The 15,889-nt window shown below is 37.0% G+C and overlaps 1 protein-coding gene across 1 annotated transcript in view; it reads right to left on the bottom strand.

Moving 5' to 3' along the window:
* Nucleotides 1-15,889, bottom strand: part of LOC141560992 (E1A-binding protein p400-like) — a 128,364-nt gene that overhangs the window by 100,721 nt on the left and 11,754 nt on the right. The window contains exons 2-3 of the mRNA XM_074299877.1: nucleotides 3,991-4,034; nucleotides 775-2,113 (exon numbers count right to left, since the gene is read on the bottom strand). Coding sequence (XP_074155978.1) covers nucleotides 775-2,088 — 1,314 coding nt within the window. The 5' untranslated portion in view covers nucleotides 2,089-2,113; nucleotides 3,991-4,034. The remainder of the gene's footprint in view (nucleotides 1-774; nucleotides 2,114-3,990; nucleotides 4,035-15,889) is intronic.

Genomic DNA, 15,889 nt, shown 5'->3' with positions numbered 1-15,889 from the left:
TACCAAAGTCTTTCCCCCACTGTTTGTTGCTATTTTGTACAAGCAACTTTAAATCCAGAATTTGGGCTCTTCCAGCCCTCATCAGATCTGAGCCAACTTGGGGCTCCATCCATAGGTGCTTTAGCTAAATCTCTCATTATAAAAGAGCCAAGCTGGAGTCCTCTCTTTGCAGAGGTTCCAAACATGGCATCCCTACGCCTGGCATACCAAGGATCTCTGCCCTCTGGAACAGTGGTTCTCGTGCCCTCTTACCTCTATCTTCAAGACCTATTTCCTTACCTAGACTTTAACCTTACTTCCAAAGCCCATAATAAATATCTTTTATCAATCTAGGAAAAAAAATTCAGAGCATACTTTCCTTCCTACAAGGGAAAGTAGTAAGTATTAAAGAAAACAATAACATCAAAATTTTTATTTTCTTTTTAAAGAAAAAACAGAAAGAATATTGAAGATAGGAGAGAACTGAAAAGAAGACAAAGTATTCTGTATCAAGGACAAGTACATCTAGAGCTTACACCTTGAAAATGGGAAAAGTACTAGTTACATACTTGAATTTTCTAGTTTAAGAAGTTTCACTTAAATGTCATAAGGACTGCCACTATCCTCAACATCAATTTCATTTGAAAGAAAATTGCTGATATCCCATGTATACAGTAGTATTTTGAAATCTTTCCAATAGCAAAATTTTAATAAATTTCACTGATCAATTTATGCCATACACAAGACACTCGTTGTATATCTAATAACATACATATTAAGTATTAGATTTCTTACCTCATCATTGATAACCTCAGATTTTTCCTCCTCTTCCTCTTCCTCAAAATCCAAATCATTTTGCTTAAGATATGCATGTAAGGGTCCATACAATTTCTTCTTAAAAGCTAAGAAATCCATCATATTCCCTTGAAGATGTTGCAAGAAAAATAATTCAATCAAATACTCCTTAAAGGTTTCCTTTAGAGCCTCCATTTCTCTGTAATGATGATCCAGACATTGCTTTCTCATTTGAGCTGTTTCTTGAGACGCTGGTGGAATTTCCTCCAATTTTTTAGGTACTTTTTTCACTCCTATACTTCCTGCAGGAGCCAGAGGAAGGTTGGAAAGACCCTGTGGTACAGTGGCTCTAGAAGGGCTGGTGGGTCCTGGGGGTGGTGAAGTCATCCCAAAGGCTGAAGAGCCTCCAACTCCAGATATTAAGACACCCGAAGGCCTCTCAAACCCCATTGGTCTATTTAACTGTTGTCCTTGAATTACTTGCTGCTGTTGAATCAGTTGTCCTTGAATAATACTACTGATCTGGGGTGGCAAGCTAGTCGTGGCGATATGACTAGGGCTAGTCAGAGGCTGCATACTGGCACCACTAGCTACCGGGCTCTGGGGTCCAAGATGATGGATAGTGCCGCCTGTCTGGGTATGGGGCTGCGAAAGTCTGCATTCTCGAACGGTAATTGGGGCCCCCGCATGCTGGAGCTGAACCTGCCCTCCCTGAGCAATCTGGGCGATGCTCGAGCCCTCCTGATACACAAAGTGTCCGCCATTCGAAGGGCTCAAACTGATCTGTCTCACAAGGACACTGGCATCCACAAAGCCTCCAGTGGGGCTGGAGCTGCAAATCCCCAGGCCCGGGCCAGGAGTGCCTGCCCGTACACTCTGTAATGCCTGCACTGGCCCAGGGCTGGGCTGAGTTGGGCTTTGAGACTGGACCTGTTGGGGCAGCGGGGAGGTAACTTGAATGTAGGACGGGGAGCCATGCTCAAACCTCCTTGGCTGAGAATTGAACTGAAAGCCTGGGGAAGTTGGATTGGGGATTGGCAAAGGGGTAAGGGTGATCTGCTGGTTTCCTCCAACTACTGGTCCAACATTCTGAAGTGTAATGTTTACATTCTGACCAGCTACTGGACTTCTATTCATAAGCTGCTGGATCTGGTAACTGGGAGATTGGGGTGCAGATGGGCTTGCTGAAGCCGCAAATGGAGCTGCAGGGGATTGGGGCAGATTTGAATGGGACTGCTGGTCTTCTCCCTCACTGCCTGTGAAGGACCTGGACCTTTGGAGCTGTACATTCTGAGGACTGTTGCCATGGTGCATTATCACCTCCTCTTTAAAATAAATCCTAAACAAATGCATAGGAAAAGAAATTCAGCAAAAGAAAATATGATTTCCAACCATCTATATCTATATCAGAAATCTTGAAGAACTTCAAAATTTTACCTTAAGATTCAAAATGTAACACAAACAGATTCATTTCCCTGATTTTATGTCAAATAAACCTTAATGGTAAACAAAACTTGGCAAAAAAAAAAAAAAAAAAAAAAGGGTCATCTTAAGTAAATTTTTATGCATTATTGCATTTCATCTCAGATGTCAAATGCCCCAAAGCAGAAATATAATAAAGTTTTCTGACATCCTACTTAATATTGCTATCAACTAATATTGCTTCAATCCTTGTAGTTGGGTGGTGAGTTTTAGCTGTGTTTCGATTAGGAAGAGATGGTGCTAAATTTTCATGAGTATAAGGAACTATTTACTTAATCTCCTTAGAGGAGAAGGAAGATGTTAAGAGACTGCCATCCTTCTAAATTCCAGAACCAGATCTTTCTACTCCACTGGGGTGCCTCTGTTATTATGTTAAACCTCAAATCAGGACAAATGTGCTCAGAGTATATTTTGGCTTCCCTATACCTGAAGATTCAAACCCTGTACTATGAGAGGCAGCATAATATAGTGGGAAGACTGCTAGATTTGTCACCAATCCAAATCCTGATTCTGTGATCTGCTCACTTGAGGGATCTTCAGAAAGTCCCCTAACCTCTAGGGAATTTCTTAGGTGTAGGATGAGGTTAAAGAAATGAGCAGTGTGATCTTTTCCAGCTCAGAATCTTTGATCCTATGAATACCTAAGATACTTCATTATCTGATTCGGCTCTTTCCTGATGCCTCTCTCCAATGATTATCTCTAATTTCTCCTAAGTCTCATAGATACATAACTGCTTTCTTGGAGTCACTTCTATTTGTCTATAAAGTCCTTAAAGGCAGGGACTGTGTTCTGATTTTCTTTATATCCCTAGTATATATAGCACAATGTCTGGCACATAGTAAGCACTTAATAAATGCTTGTTATCTGAATGACTATTTATTGAAAAATTTTATAAAACAGACTTACAATGGGCAAATGAATAGCTATATGTGTGTATTAATACATGAATATATATGCATATACCTATGTACAGACATATATATAGTTTGGAAATAAAGTAAACAGAGGAGGAAAAAAACAAAGAGTCAAAAAAGAAAAAAGGAAGGGAAGGGGAAGGGAAAAGGAAAGAAAAAAGGGGGAAAGAAGGAGGAAAACGTAAAGAGAGGGAAGAGAATTGATTAGAAAAGGGACAGAATCAAGATGATAGGAGAGGTAACATTTTTGCCTTAGCTCCTCCATGCATTGCTCTCAATGAAATACATTATAAAGCTAATTGGTCTATTCAGTACAAGATCTGCAAGGGAAGCAGCCTGCACTACTTGGCTATTCCCAAAACTATGGGATTGGGCAGGAAAAGAAAATTCATTCCCTGATACAATTACAATTACAATTTAGAGCTAATTTTCTAATTTCTAGACCCAGGAGGTCACCAAAAATATAGTTCATAATTCATCTTCTTTTTCTTTTAGAATATGTGATAAATTAGGCTGAACTGTTTTCATGGTATAACAACTTCCAAAATATACTTTTCCATATCAAGCAAATTATGTCAGATATAGTGACACTTTTGCAAGCAGTTTTGATGTAATTTTTTTCAGCTGGTGATATACAAAGCACTGTAATTACAGATAAGAGAGCAAGAACATCATAAAATTTAAATATGAAAGCCAAAGTTTGATATTACACTTATTATGAACAAAGACAGATGATGACTACTCTTATCCCACATATATATTGAAATCCTATTGTACATATCAAATTGTGTTACAAATATAACTTTAAAACAGTATTACCTGATATTTAGCCCTGCATTTGGCTTGCTTCCTTCCTCCAATACCTGGAAAAGGAAAAGAAAAATATTTCAAATTCAAATTTTAATAGTAATTAAGCAATCAACAAGCACATATTAAATAGGTGAGTAAGTGGCCAGGGATACAAAGATAAACTTGAAGCAGACTGCTCTAAAGAAGTTTACTTACCAATGAAGACATTAGGAGGAGAGGGAGAGGAGAGAAGACAATGAGGAAGGAAAGAAGGAAAGAGGTAGAAGGGGAAAAGAGGGAGGAAGAGAAGAGGGAGAAGGAAGAGAGAAAGAAAAAAAGGGAATGGAAGGAGGAGATGGGAGGGAAGAAGGAAAATAAGGGGGAGAGAGAAAAACAGGGAGGAAAAAAGGGAGAAAGAAACAGAAAGTCAAAAAATAAAAGGGGAAGGGGAAAAGAAAGAAAAAAGGGGGGAAGGAGGAGGAAAGTGTAAAGAGAAGGAAGGAGAATGTATTAGAAAAAGGACGGAGTCAAGAAGGTAGGAAAGGTAACATTTTTGCCTTAGCTTCTCCACAACCTCCTCCACAGTGAGCTATAAAGCACAACAAACTGAACTGTGATTGGGAAAGCCAAGAAAAAGTCACAGTGAGTCATTTTTCCAATCAGAGTAGTTTATGAAGATAGAGAAGTCTGTAGACATGGGGGTAGAAACTAGCCAGAAGTAAGCTGCAAAAGGCTGGGACAGAAGCAACCTCAGAAGGAAGCAGTCCCAACAGCCAAGGATAGCAAAGCCAGTGGATAGCAAAGCAGAAAGAGAACCCTGGAAACCCTGCAGTAGACTCTTACAGCAGTAACATGTGCTGTGGAACAGCTCTGTTACCATTACCCAGTACTGAATTGTAGGTTCAGTACAGGAGAGATCACAAAGAATCAGAGCCCTAGCTCTGAGCCCAACAATAGAATCAGGCCTCAGTTCTAAACTTTTAGGCAATGGAATGGAACATAATGGAATAAAACAGAACAGGAGACCAAAACCAACTGGTTTTCCCAAAAGGGAGAACCAGCAATTCAGTGCCTATATATGTGCAGTGAGTTAACAATGACTGTGTCTAACAACAGTCTATGGAAACTCAACTATTCACAAGCCAACAAACCTAAAAATTGCAGAGCTCAGATTAGAAGGGCAGTGAACAGACCTTTCCTCACATCACATCACTTTGGAATCACCAAAAACTCAACAATACCCCGATCTGAAAATAGCAGAAGGACATAACAGTCAGAGGTTTGGACCAGAAACCACACATAACACCCATCACCACCAGAAGTGAGCAGAGTCTAATAATAATAACATAAAGTTCAAAGTCAAAAAGTAGGCTAGAAAAATGAGCAAATCACAACAACAAAAAACTGACCACAAAAAGCTACTGTGGTGACAGAGAAGCTCAAGACACAAACACAGACAATAACAATCAGAGAGAAGACAATGACCTGGAAACATCTAAAAAACATCTAAAAGCAAAGCTTCCAAGAAAAAAATCAATTAAAAACAATCCCAAAACAAACTCCTAGAAGAGTTAAATAAAAATTAAAAAGAGAACCAAAAGGTAATCTGAAAAATTAAATAAGAGCCATAGAGGATAAAATAGGAAAAGAAATGAGAGCAATGCAAGAAAATTATAAAAAGAAAGTTAGATTGGAAAAAAGAAAGATAGAAAAAATGCTAATAAAAATGAGTTCTCAAAAAACCAGAATTAACCAAATGTGAAAAGAGGTACAAAAATAGTACTGAAAATAACTCCTTAAAAATTAGAACTGGCCAAATGGAAGTTGACTACAAGAAACATCAAGAAACAAGAAAACAAAGTCAAAAGGCTAAAATGGTAGATGTGAAAAATCTCAAAGGAAAAACAACTAACCAGGAAAATAGATCAATAAGGGGTAATTTAAGAATCATTTGGAGCAGCTAGATGGTGCAATGGATAGAGCACCACCCCTGAAGTCAGGACAATCTAACTTCAAATCTGGTCTTAAGACACGTAACACTTCCTGGCTATGTGACCCTGGGAAAGTCACTTAACCCCAATTGCCTCAGCAAAAAAAAAAAAAAAAAAAAGAATCATTTAACCATCTGAAAGCCATGACTATTTCTTGTTCAGATATATTTCAAGCTATTATAAAATAAAACTGTGAAGATATCTTTGAATCAGAAAGCAAGTATAAATAATCCACTGGTCACCTACTGAAAGAAAGCCCAAATGAAAATTCTTAGGACTATTTGAGCCAAAATCCAGAACGTTCATGTCAAGGAGAAAATGTTGCAAGTAACCAAAAAAAATGTAAATATCATAAAGCCATACTGCATTTCACACAATATTTAGCAGCTATCATGGTAAAGGAATAAAGGAATGGAGGACAGAGAATATGATACCACAGATGGCAAAGGGGCTAGAATTACAACCCAAAATAATCTAGCAAAATTGAGTATAATCCTTCAAGGAGAAAAATTGATATTTTGATAAATAGAGGATTTTCCAAGATTCCTGATAAAAAAAAAACCCGGGGCTGAACAGAAATATTTAAATTCAAATTCAAGACTCAAGCACAAAAAAAAATGAAATATGAATAAAAATTCATAAGGACTAAACTGTTTATATTTCAATGTGGGAACATGACATGCATAATCTCTCAGAACTTTATCATCATTAGAGCTATTAAGAGAGTTTGCTTAGATAAATGGTGCAGATATGGTTCTATTATATTGGGATGATTCTAAAAGAAGAATGGATAGTAAGAAAGAGATACACTGAAAGGGGAGAATGAAGAGAAATAATGGAGGAAATTATCTCACATAAATGGAATTTGCAAGGAAGAATGTATGCAGAAGAGGGGAGAACAAGTTGGGGTGGCAAACAAACAATCCTTGAGCCTCACTCTCCTCTGAATTGATTCAAAGAAAGAAAAATAAACACATAGACACATAGTTGGGTTACACAAATTCATCTTACCAACAGGGAAGTAGGAGGGTAGGAAGTAAGAGAGAGAGAGAGAATAGGGGATAAAGAATAAGGTAGACTAAGAGAGGCAGTAGTTAGAAGCAAAACAGACTCTTGAGGGAATAGGGTAAAAAATAAAAGGATGAATATAAGAAAATAGGATATAGGGAAATATACAGTTAATAATAGTAATTGTGAAAGTGAATGGGATAAACTCATCCACAAAAGAGAAGCGAATGGCAGAATGTATTAGAAACCAAAAAACCAATAATGTTTTGTTTGTTTTTTAATAGAAACATACTTGAAACATTCACAAAGAGTTAAAATAAGGGCTCGAATAGAATCTTTTATGTTGAAGTAAAAAAAAAAAAAGGCAGGCAAAGCAATCATGATCATAGACTTAATTAAAAGAAATAATTAGGGACACCATATTTTACTTAAAAAGTACCATAGTGGATTAACATCAATACAGAACATATTTCCATAATATGACATATCCAGAAAATTCTTAAAGAAAAAGTTAATACATTTTTAAAAAGAAACACACAATAAACCTATGTTAGTAGGGAATCTCAATTTACCATGGTCATCCATAAAATAAACAAGAAAAAGTGGAGATGCATAAAATCTTTAAAAAGTTAGATATGATAGAATTTTGATGAATATTGAATGAAAATAGAAAGGAGCATACTTATTTCTTTGCTGTGTAGGATACCTTTATTAAAAACTTACTATCTATAAGGTTATTACAAACCTCACAAATGCAAAAAAACCAGAAATATTACATGTATCTTTTTCTGATCATAATACAATAAAAATTGCATTCAATAAAGGATCTTTGAAGCACAGATTAAAAATTGAAAACTAAATCTTAAAGAATAAGTGGGATAAGAAACTGGAAACTACATGGATGCCCATCAATTGGAGAATGGCTGAATAAATTGTGGTATATGAATATTATGGAATATTATTGTTCTGTAAGAAATGACCAGCAGGATGAGTTCAGAAAGGCCAGGAGAGACTTACATGAACTGATGCTGAGTGAAATGAGCAGGACCAGGAGATTGTTGTATACTTGAACAACAATACTGTATGATGATCAATTCTGATGGATGTGGCCTTTTCAACAATGAGATGAACCAAATCAGTTCCAATAGAGCAGTAATGAACTGAACCAGCTACACCCAGCGAAAGAACTCTGGGAGATGACTATGAACCGCTACATAGAATTCCCAATCCCTCTAATTTTGTCCACCTGCATTTTTTATTTCCTTCACAAGCTAATTGTACACTATTTCAAAGTCCGATTCTTTTTGTATAGCAAAACAACTGTTTGGTCATGTATACATATATTGTATTTAATTTATACTTTAACATATTTAACATGTATTGATCAACCTGCCATCTGGCGGAGGGGGTGGGGGGGAAGGAGGGGGAAAATTAGAACAAAAGGTTTGGCAATTGTCAATGTTGTAAAATTAGCCATGCATATATCTGGTAAATAAAAACTATTTTTTAAAAAATGGTATCAACACAGAATATAATGGGCCCTATATGTAGCCTATATTAATTGTACTATAAAAGAATGGAAATATGTATCTATGTAAATTATAGGTTCTGAACATGAGAACCAAAGTGGCACCATCCCACTGATTCAAGATACCCCTGACTATCTGATGGCAGCCATTAGTTTCTACTCACTGGAGTAGACCAGTGACTATTATCAGATTTGTAAGGCAGAGGAAGAGTAAAAAAAAAAAAAAAAAAAAAAAAAAAAAAAAAAAAAAAAGATTATTCTCCTTTGTCCAACTGAATATTACCAATACAAATATATTCTTCATGGCGTTTGTGGGGCTTTCCCCACTTTCCAAAAGAATGACAGAGAAAGTAATTGGTGACATGAATTACTTTTAAGTGTGGGAATGCCCCGATGACATCATTATCTTTGGGAAGACCCAGAAAGTACATGAAAAAAGACTGATGAAAGAATTGAATTAGTTAGAGGAAAATGGCCTGAACCTTTCAATTAACAAGTAGCAGTTTTTTTAGAGCCTCTGTCAAGTATGGATATCACATGATATAACAAAATGATATGAGCACTGACCCGGAAAAGATATGAATGCTCCTGCTTTGGATATGGCCAAAATTCTTTGACATCTTAGAGTTTTTCTTCAATTTGGTGATTACTCTCAAAGATTTGTTTTTTAATACTATGCTGTGCTAATAACATTCATTTGGAAGGGAAAAAAAGGTCAAGAATATCAATGAATTAAAGGAAAAATTTGTAAAAAAAAAAAAAAAAAAAAAAAAAAGGTACTAGCTGTACCAGACCTAAAACTGTAATATAAAGTGGCAGTCATCAAAACCATTTGGAATTGACCATAAAATAGAATAGTAGATCAATGAAATAGGATAGGTTCACAAGACACACAATAATCAATGACTATAGTAATCTAGTGTTTGATAAACCCAAAGACTTTAGCTTCTGGGATAAGAACTCACTATTTGACTAAAAACTGCTAAGAAACCTGGAAAACAGTATAACAGAAACTAGGCATAGACTAACATCTTATATCCTCTATCTTGATATAGGTTCATGATTTAGTCATAAAGGGTGATACTAGAAGCCATTTAGGGGAGCAAGGGATAGTTTACTAGTCAGATTTGTGGAGAAGGGAGAAATTTATAACCAAATAAGAAATAGGGAACATTATGAAGTACAAAATGGATCGTTTTAATTACATTAAATGAAAAAGGTTTTGCACAAACAAATCCAATGGAACCAAGATTAGAAGGGAAGCAGAAAGCTGGGAAACAATTTTTAAAGCTAGGGTTTCTGACAAAGGCCTCATTTTTAAAAATAGTTCTTTATGCAAAGAATTGAATTTTTCAACATTCACCTTTGCAAAATCTTGGAAGGCCTTTATTCTAAAATATATAGAGAACTGACTCAAATTTATAAGAATACAAGCCATTCTTCAATTGATAAATGGTTTAGGGATATGAGCAAATAATTTTCAGATGAAGAAATTAAAGCCATTTTCAGTCATATGAAAAAAAATGCTCTAAATAACAACTGAGTAGAGAAATGTGAATTAAGACAACTCTGAGGTACCAACCACTTCCCACCTCTCAGATTAGTTAAAATGATAGAAAAAGATGATAAATTTTGGAGAAGATGTGGGAAAACTGGGACATCAATACATTATTGGTGGAATTGTGAACTGATTCAATCACTCTGGAGAACAATTTGGGACTATGATAAATGTTGGAGGGGATGTGGAAAAACTGATATACTATTGATTGCATTGTTGGTGAAGTTGGAGATCCAGATATTTGGAACTATGCCCAAAGTGCTATAAAACTGTGCATACCCTTTGATTAAGCAGTGTCACTACTGGCTCTGTATCCCAAAGAGATATTTTTTTTAAAAAGTGGGGGGGGAAAGGACCCACATGTATAAAAATATTTGAAGTGGCTCTTTTTGTGATAGCAAGGAACTGGAAATTAAGGGGATGTCCATGAATGTGGGAAATAGCTGAATAAGTTGTGGTATACGAATGTAATCGAATATTACAGTTCTATAAGTAATGGTAAGCAGGCAGATTTCAGAAAAGCCTGGAAGACTTATTTAATTGACGCTCAACAAAGTGAGCAGAACCAGGAGAACATTATATACAGTAACAGCAACATTGTGTGATGATCAACTATATCAAACTTAGCTCTTCTCAGCAATACATGATTCAAGACAATTCCAATAGACTAGGGATGGCAATGCTATCTGCAGCCAAAGAGCTATGAAGACAATGAAGTATACTCTTTTTACTTTTGATATTTTTTTCTTGTGGTTTTTCCTTGTTCTGATTTTTCTTTCAAAACATGACTAATATGAAAATATGTTTAAAATAATTGTACATATATATAAAAATATACATACACTAGCTTAGAAGGGTAGGGAAAAGTGTTATAGAAAAAAAGTAATGGTTGCATAAAATTAGTTGTATTTGTCCGGACAGGTTTGAATGGCAGTGAGACCTCCGAACACATCTACAAGCTTAAGTTTTGACTTTGAAATAGGTTATCAGAGAGACATTTAAAGACTATGTGTATGGAGAAAAATTCCAAATATGAACTGACAACAACCCACTAACATACTTGTGACCAATGCTAGGTGTAAAGTTGGACCAGTGCTGTTACTGAATATAATGTTCTCCTGGTTCTGCTCACTTCACTTAGTGTCAATTCAAATTCAGCTGTTTTCCAGAGATGGGTGGCAGTTCTAGCCACCTATAAACTTAGCATTCATTGCTGATCAGGAAAGATTGGTGAGAACTTTGTAATAACCAAAGAAGTAGAAGTTCCATACAACAACCAAAGAACTGCACTGAAGCAGAAGGTGTCACAGCCGAAAGACTAGGACTTCCACCAAACAACATGGCAGCAGCACTTGGGAATCTCATTCACTTCTTCACCTCAGATGTCTGTGGATGACAATAACCGACAAAGGGCTACATGAAGCCATGCAAGCGCCAGTCTTTTGAACGCACCTTACCACTGAGAAGCTGGCAGGAGCTGGAGCTGGGCAATGGAGGACGATCCTGGACTCTACAAATCATGCCTGTGACATCAAGCAGCAGCTGGTGCTCCCAGGACAAATTACTCTATAATAAAATCTCTGAATTATAATTTTGACTATGTGGATTAAGAAAGGAGTCTCAAGCTACTGAGAAACATTTTACTGGTCCAAGATGGCCATAAACATTATAAAGGACTTTGAGACTTATACCTATCCTGTATAAAGCACTCATGCTGGTTCCTTGGGGAACATAAATAATTCTAATCCTTGGGAGCTTGTCTATTTATTTCCTATTTCTGAAAGGAGCTGTCAAGAACATAAGTCATATATTGGCGGTAACAGACCCCTTCACTATTATATGTATATGCTCAAACATATACAACCGGGAACCAGAAAGCCCCAGAAGTTGCTCAAGTACTGTGGGAGAGGAAATTTTTAGTGACTGGACCTTGTACCAAGACCCAGTTGGGACCACATAGAGAATAGGAAAGCAAAATGTTCAGAGAGATGTGAACTCTGGCTAGGGCAAACTTTGAAAAGACAACTCTCAAGGGGATCCATAAGCTGAACATTTCAGCTGTACTCTGAGGCTCACATTAGGAACTCGTAAAATCAGAATAAAAAGCTCAGAGGCATTAGCATGTGACTTTCTTTGTGTATATGTACCTGGTATAATGCTAGTGGCTTTATATCCCACCTGTTGATATGTAGCAAGAGCCATGCTTATCTATTGATTTGTATTTTGGACAAGAGGAGAATGCAAATATTCTTAACCAATACATCTGGTGAGAAATAAAAAATGCATGAGTGGGATGTAGGATGTGCACAGGGGCCACCGACAAGACAAAGCTTCCCACAATTGCATCTTCATACTGGAAGAATACTAAAAGAAATAAACACTGATATGTTCTGTTCACTGTCAGGTCCTTTGACAATGTGACAGAGTCCTGTTAAGAAATCTTGCCACTTAAGTTAGCAGACTAATGGAAAGCAACTCCTTACTTAGTCATGGAGAGGCTAAACAAGGTAGCCCCTGAGACTAGTGAGAGCCTAGTCAGGATCATTTATCAAAATCACCTAATGCCCACTGGTGAGGTGGTGGGCCTTGTCATTCCCCACCTGGTTTCTCCATCATGTTTTAGGAATCTCTTCTTTCTGCAAGATCACATCAGCCCTAGAATTCACAGTTCAGTATGTGCTGTCCCTAGGACTCCTCCCTCTAATTGGAGGGTGGAGACCTCTTCTCCCACAGGCTCCAGGTCAGTCATCTCTTCATTGCCTACCTCACTACATTCTTCTACATTTTCCCAGAGTGAACTTTCTCTCCCCCACATAGTTTTCTTTTATGTGTTGGCTTAGGTTGTGAGTTACTTGAGAATAAGGATTGTCTTTTTCGTTTCTTTTTATCCCCAGTACTTTAGCCCAGTGCATGGCTCATAGTAGGCACTTAACATGTTTATTGGCTTACTGCTGGATGGTCAAGTTGAGGCTGAGAGATACTTAAAGGTGACCTAATCGAGCCTAGTACTGCTACCCTAGAGTCTCCTTGGGGCCAGATAATTCCCTCAGAATACAGTAACACTACTAGCCAATCTGAGCTCCTTATAAAGTCAGATTTAGAAGGATAAGACTATAGTTCTGATGAGGATTATGATCAGCCCACTAGTACATGTATAGATACAGATAGGTCAGCAGGTCCTGGGAGGATTAGGACCACCCCACTTATCAGACTCCCTAATAATATCCTAGGTGTAACTAAAGATACATATCCAGACGATAATGCCAGTGCTGACCTTGAATATAATTACATAAATGCATAGAGGCATGTATTATTCAAGTATACTTCTAGCTATTATATTTTCATGTTGTGTTCTGTTTTGAAGCACCAATAGTATGTAAATCTTGCTTGATTTTACTATTTGGCCTATCATGTTGTAGAATAGGTCTACCATTGTTATATTTTCTATGCCTATTTATTTTTGGTTTTGGATGTGGGCTAGCCTCTGTGACATATCCCACATGTGACTTAGGCCTGTAGTTATTACAGCAACCTGCCAAGTGATGCTCCACGTTATACTATGTGTAGCATGGATTGTTGCTGTCTCTTTGCTGTGCATAATACTCTAAGGTGATTTCTTTGGGTGTTAATAACATTTACTCTGTTATTTATTAATAAGGATTTGGTATAAAGTTGTATAAGGTACCTTGTCACATATGATTTTGCAAGGACTTTAAAATTTCAAGCCCTGACCTTTCAAAAGACTGCTCCTCCCAGCTTGAGAAGAGAGGAAGCTAACACAAGATCATGTCTAAAGGCAAGGGTTTTGCCCAATACAGGGAGTCTTTTGAGGATCTCTTTAGAGAAAGAGACATGAGAGGAGAAGGAGAAACTATGCCCTCTACCCCCCTACACACAAAACAGCAGTGTGATTGTGTGGAACAGCAACGTTTTCAGTTCTCTTCACCAAAACCAAGCCTCCACAGGAGACATAAATGATGTTTATTTTTTCGTTTTCTTTTTTTAAATTGTGAGGGTTCATCAAACAGCTGGAACACTGAGAAGAAAATAAACATCCTTCCCCTTAGTCCCTTTACTTGAACTGGTATACTTGGCACTTACTACTAATTGTACCCTTTTACTTTATTGTTAAAGACTGCATCTAATAGTTCTAATCCTGTTTCTCATAAACACCTCTGGCTGACCCAATCCTTGCACTTCCTAGAGTCCCTGTGTCCCAGACCTAAGGGCTGGGGCAGTTCTAGAAGTGACAAAGAATTGTGGACTTTCCTAGCACAACGATAGAGCTCACTGTTGGAGGAGAGTTCTTGCTCTCTAACTGGAGGCATCGTCATGACCATTTCATCCTTACACATCAGGGCAGAACTAAGAAGGAAAAAAATCTGTCTCATGGCTTTGATAGTGATTGAGAATTACACCTGTAAATTATAGTCCAAGAATGCTGCCTACAGCACTGGCAAGGCAAGTAACTAGCTCAGTGTCCCAGAGCCAGGACATATCAGAAGCAGGACTCAAATCCTGACTTGGAAGACAGTTCTCAACCTACAATGCCCAAAGCCTCTCAATTTAAAAAATGGTATCTAAAATAAATATAAAATTCTGCGGTTTTCTATTCTGCTGTTTAAGAAATGGAGTATAAGACTGCCCTTTCAACATGGCTGCGATAGAAATCCCGTGTATAAATAAAGAATTAAAGTCCTCACATACTTTAACAAAGTCAAATAAAATAAATATAAATATAAATTACTTGGGACTGGTAAGGACATCTGAAGAGGCTTCAGGTAGGAGTGCTAGAATCTGAGAACTGGGAAGTCAGTGGCCATCAATTCCTACTTTCATATATAAGGGACTAGGCTATAATATCACTGACAATGCATCTCCATGGTCTCTGCTTGAAGACCTCTAAAAAAGGGAAGTCCCCCATATTTCAAGAGTAGAATACCCTACCTTGAAATTTCACTGTGGGACAGTTCAGAAGCTTTGCTTCATATAAAACCTAAATTTACCCTCTTTGGAATTTGCACTCAAATTGGATACTAATCCCTCTTTCATAGGACAATCCTTCAAACATTCAAGCACAGTCTCTTATCCAGATTAAACATCCCCAATTCCATCAATACTCACAGCATGAATTTAAGCACATGGGTGTCCTTTTCTAGACACTTTCCAGCATATCCCTATCCTTCTCAAACTGTGCTATACAGAGCTGAACAGAATATTTGAAGGGAAGACCTTGTCCTTACGTTTAAAAATTGATTAGAACACTAAGATGAAAAGGTGAGTAAGTCACAGTATGAAATGAAGATTTCAGATGTAGTTGTGGGATAACAGAAAGAGCTCTTGGGTTCAAATTTTAACTTCATTTGCTATCTATATGGTTCTGAGTCTGCAAGTCACATAAAATCAACAAATATCTAATAAATACTTATAACATGTAAGAACTGGGGAGACAAAGGCTAAAAAACAAGATATAATCCTTAAACTTTGGATGAATTTATATTCTATTAGAAGGGATAAGACTTATATGTAGATAAGTATACTTACAATATAGGGAGGAATAACTATAGGAAAGAACCAGACAAAACAAATATTATTAACTGGAAAATTCAGATTAAACTTAATGAAAGAGATAGTATCTGAGCTGAGTTGAAGTAAGAAGAATTGAACTTCACAAGAAGAGAATTCTGAAAGGCATAGAGAAAGAGGGAGTACATTATAGCAACAGAGGATGAACAATCAAAATAGGCAGGATTATTAGAGGGCATAAGGAGTTCAAGGAATAGTTCCCAGTCCAATCTAGCTAGCATATGTAAAAGTGAGTAATAAGAAACCAGTCTTAAAAGG

The sequence above is a fragment of the Sminthopsis crassicaudata genome, chromosome 1 (genome assembly GCF_048593235.1).
Source record: "Sminthopsis crassicaudata isolate SCR6 chromosome 1, ASM4859323v1, whole genome shotgun sequence".
Lineage (NCBI taxonomy): Eukaryota > Metazoa > Chordata > Mammalia > Dasyuromorphia > Dasyuridae > Sminthopsis > Sminthopsis crassicaudata.
Note: the sequence above shows the minus strand (reverse complement) of the source record. Positions and strands in the feature narration are given on the sequence as shown.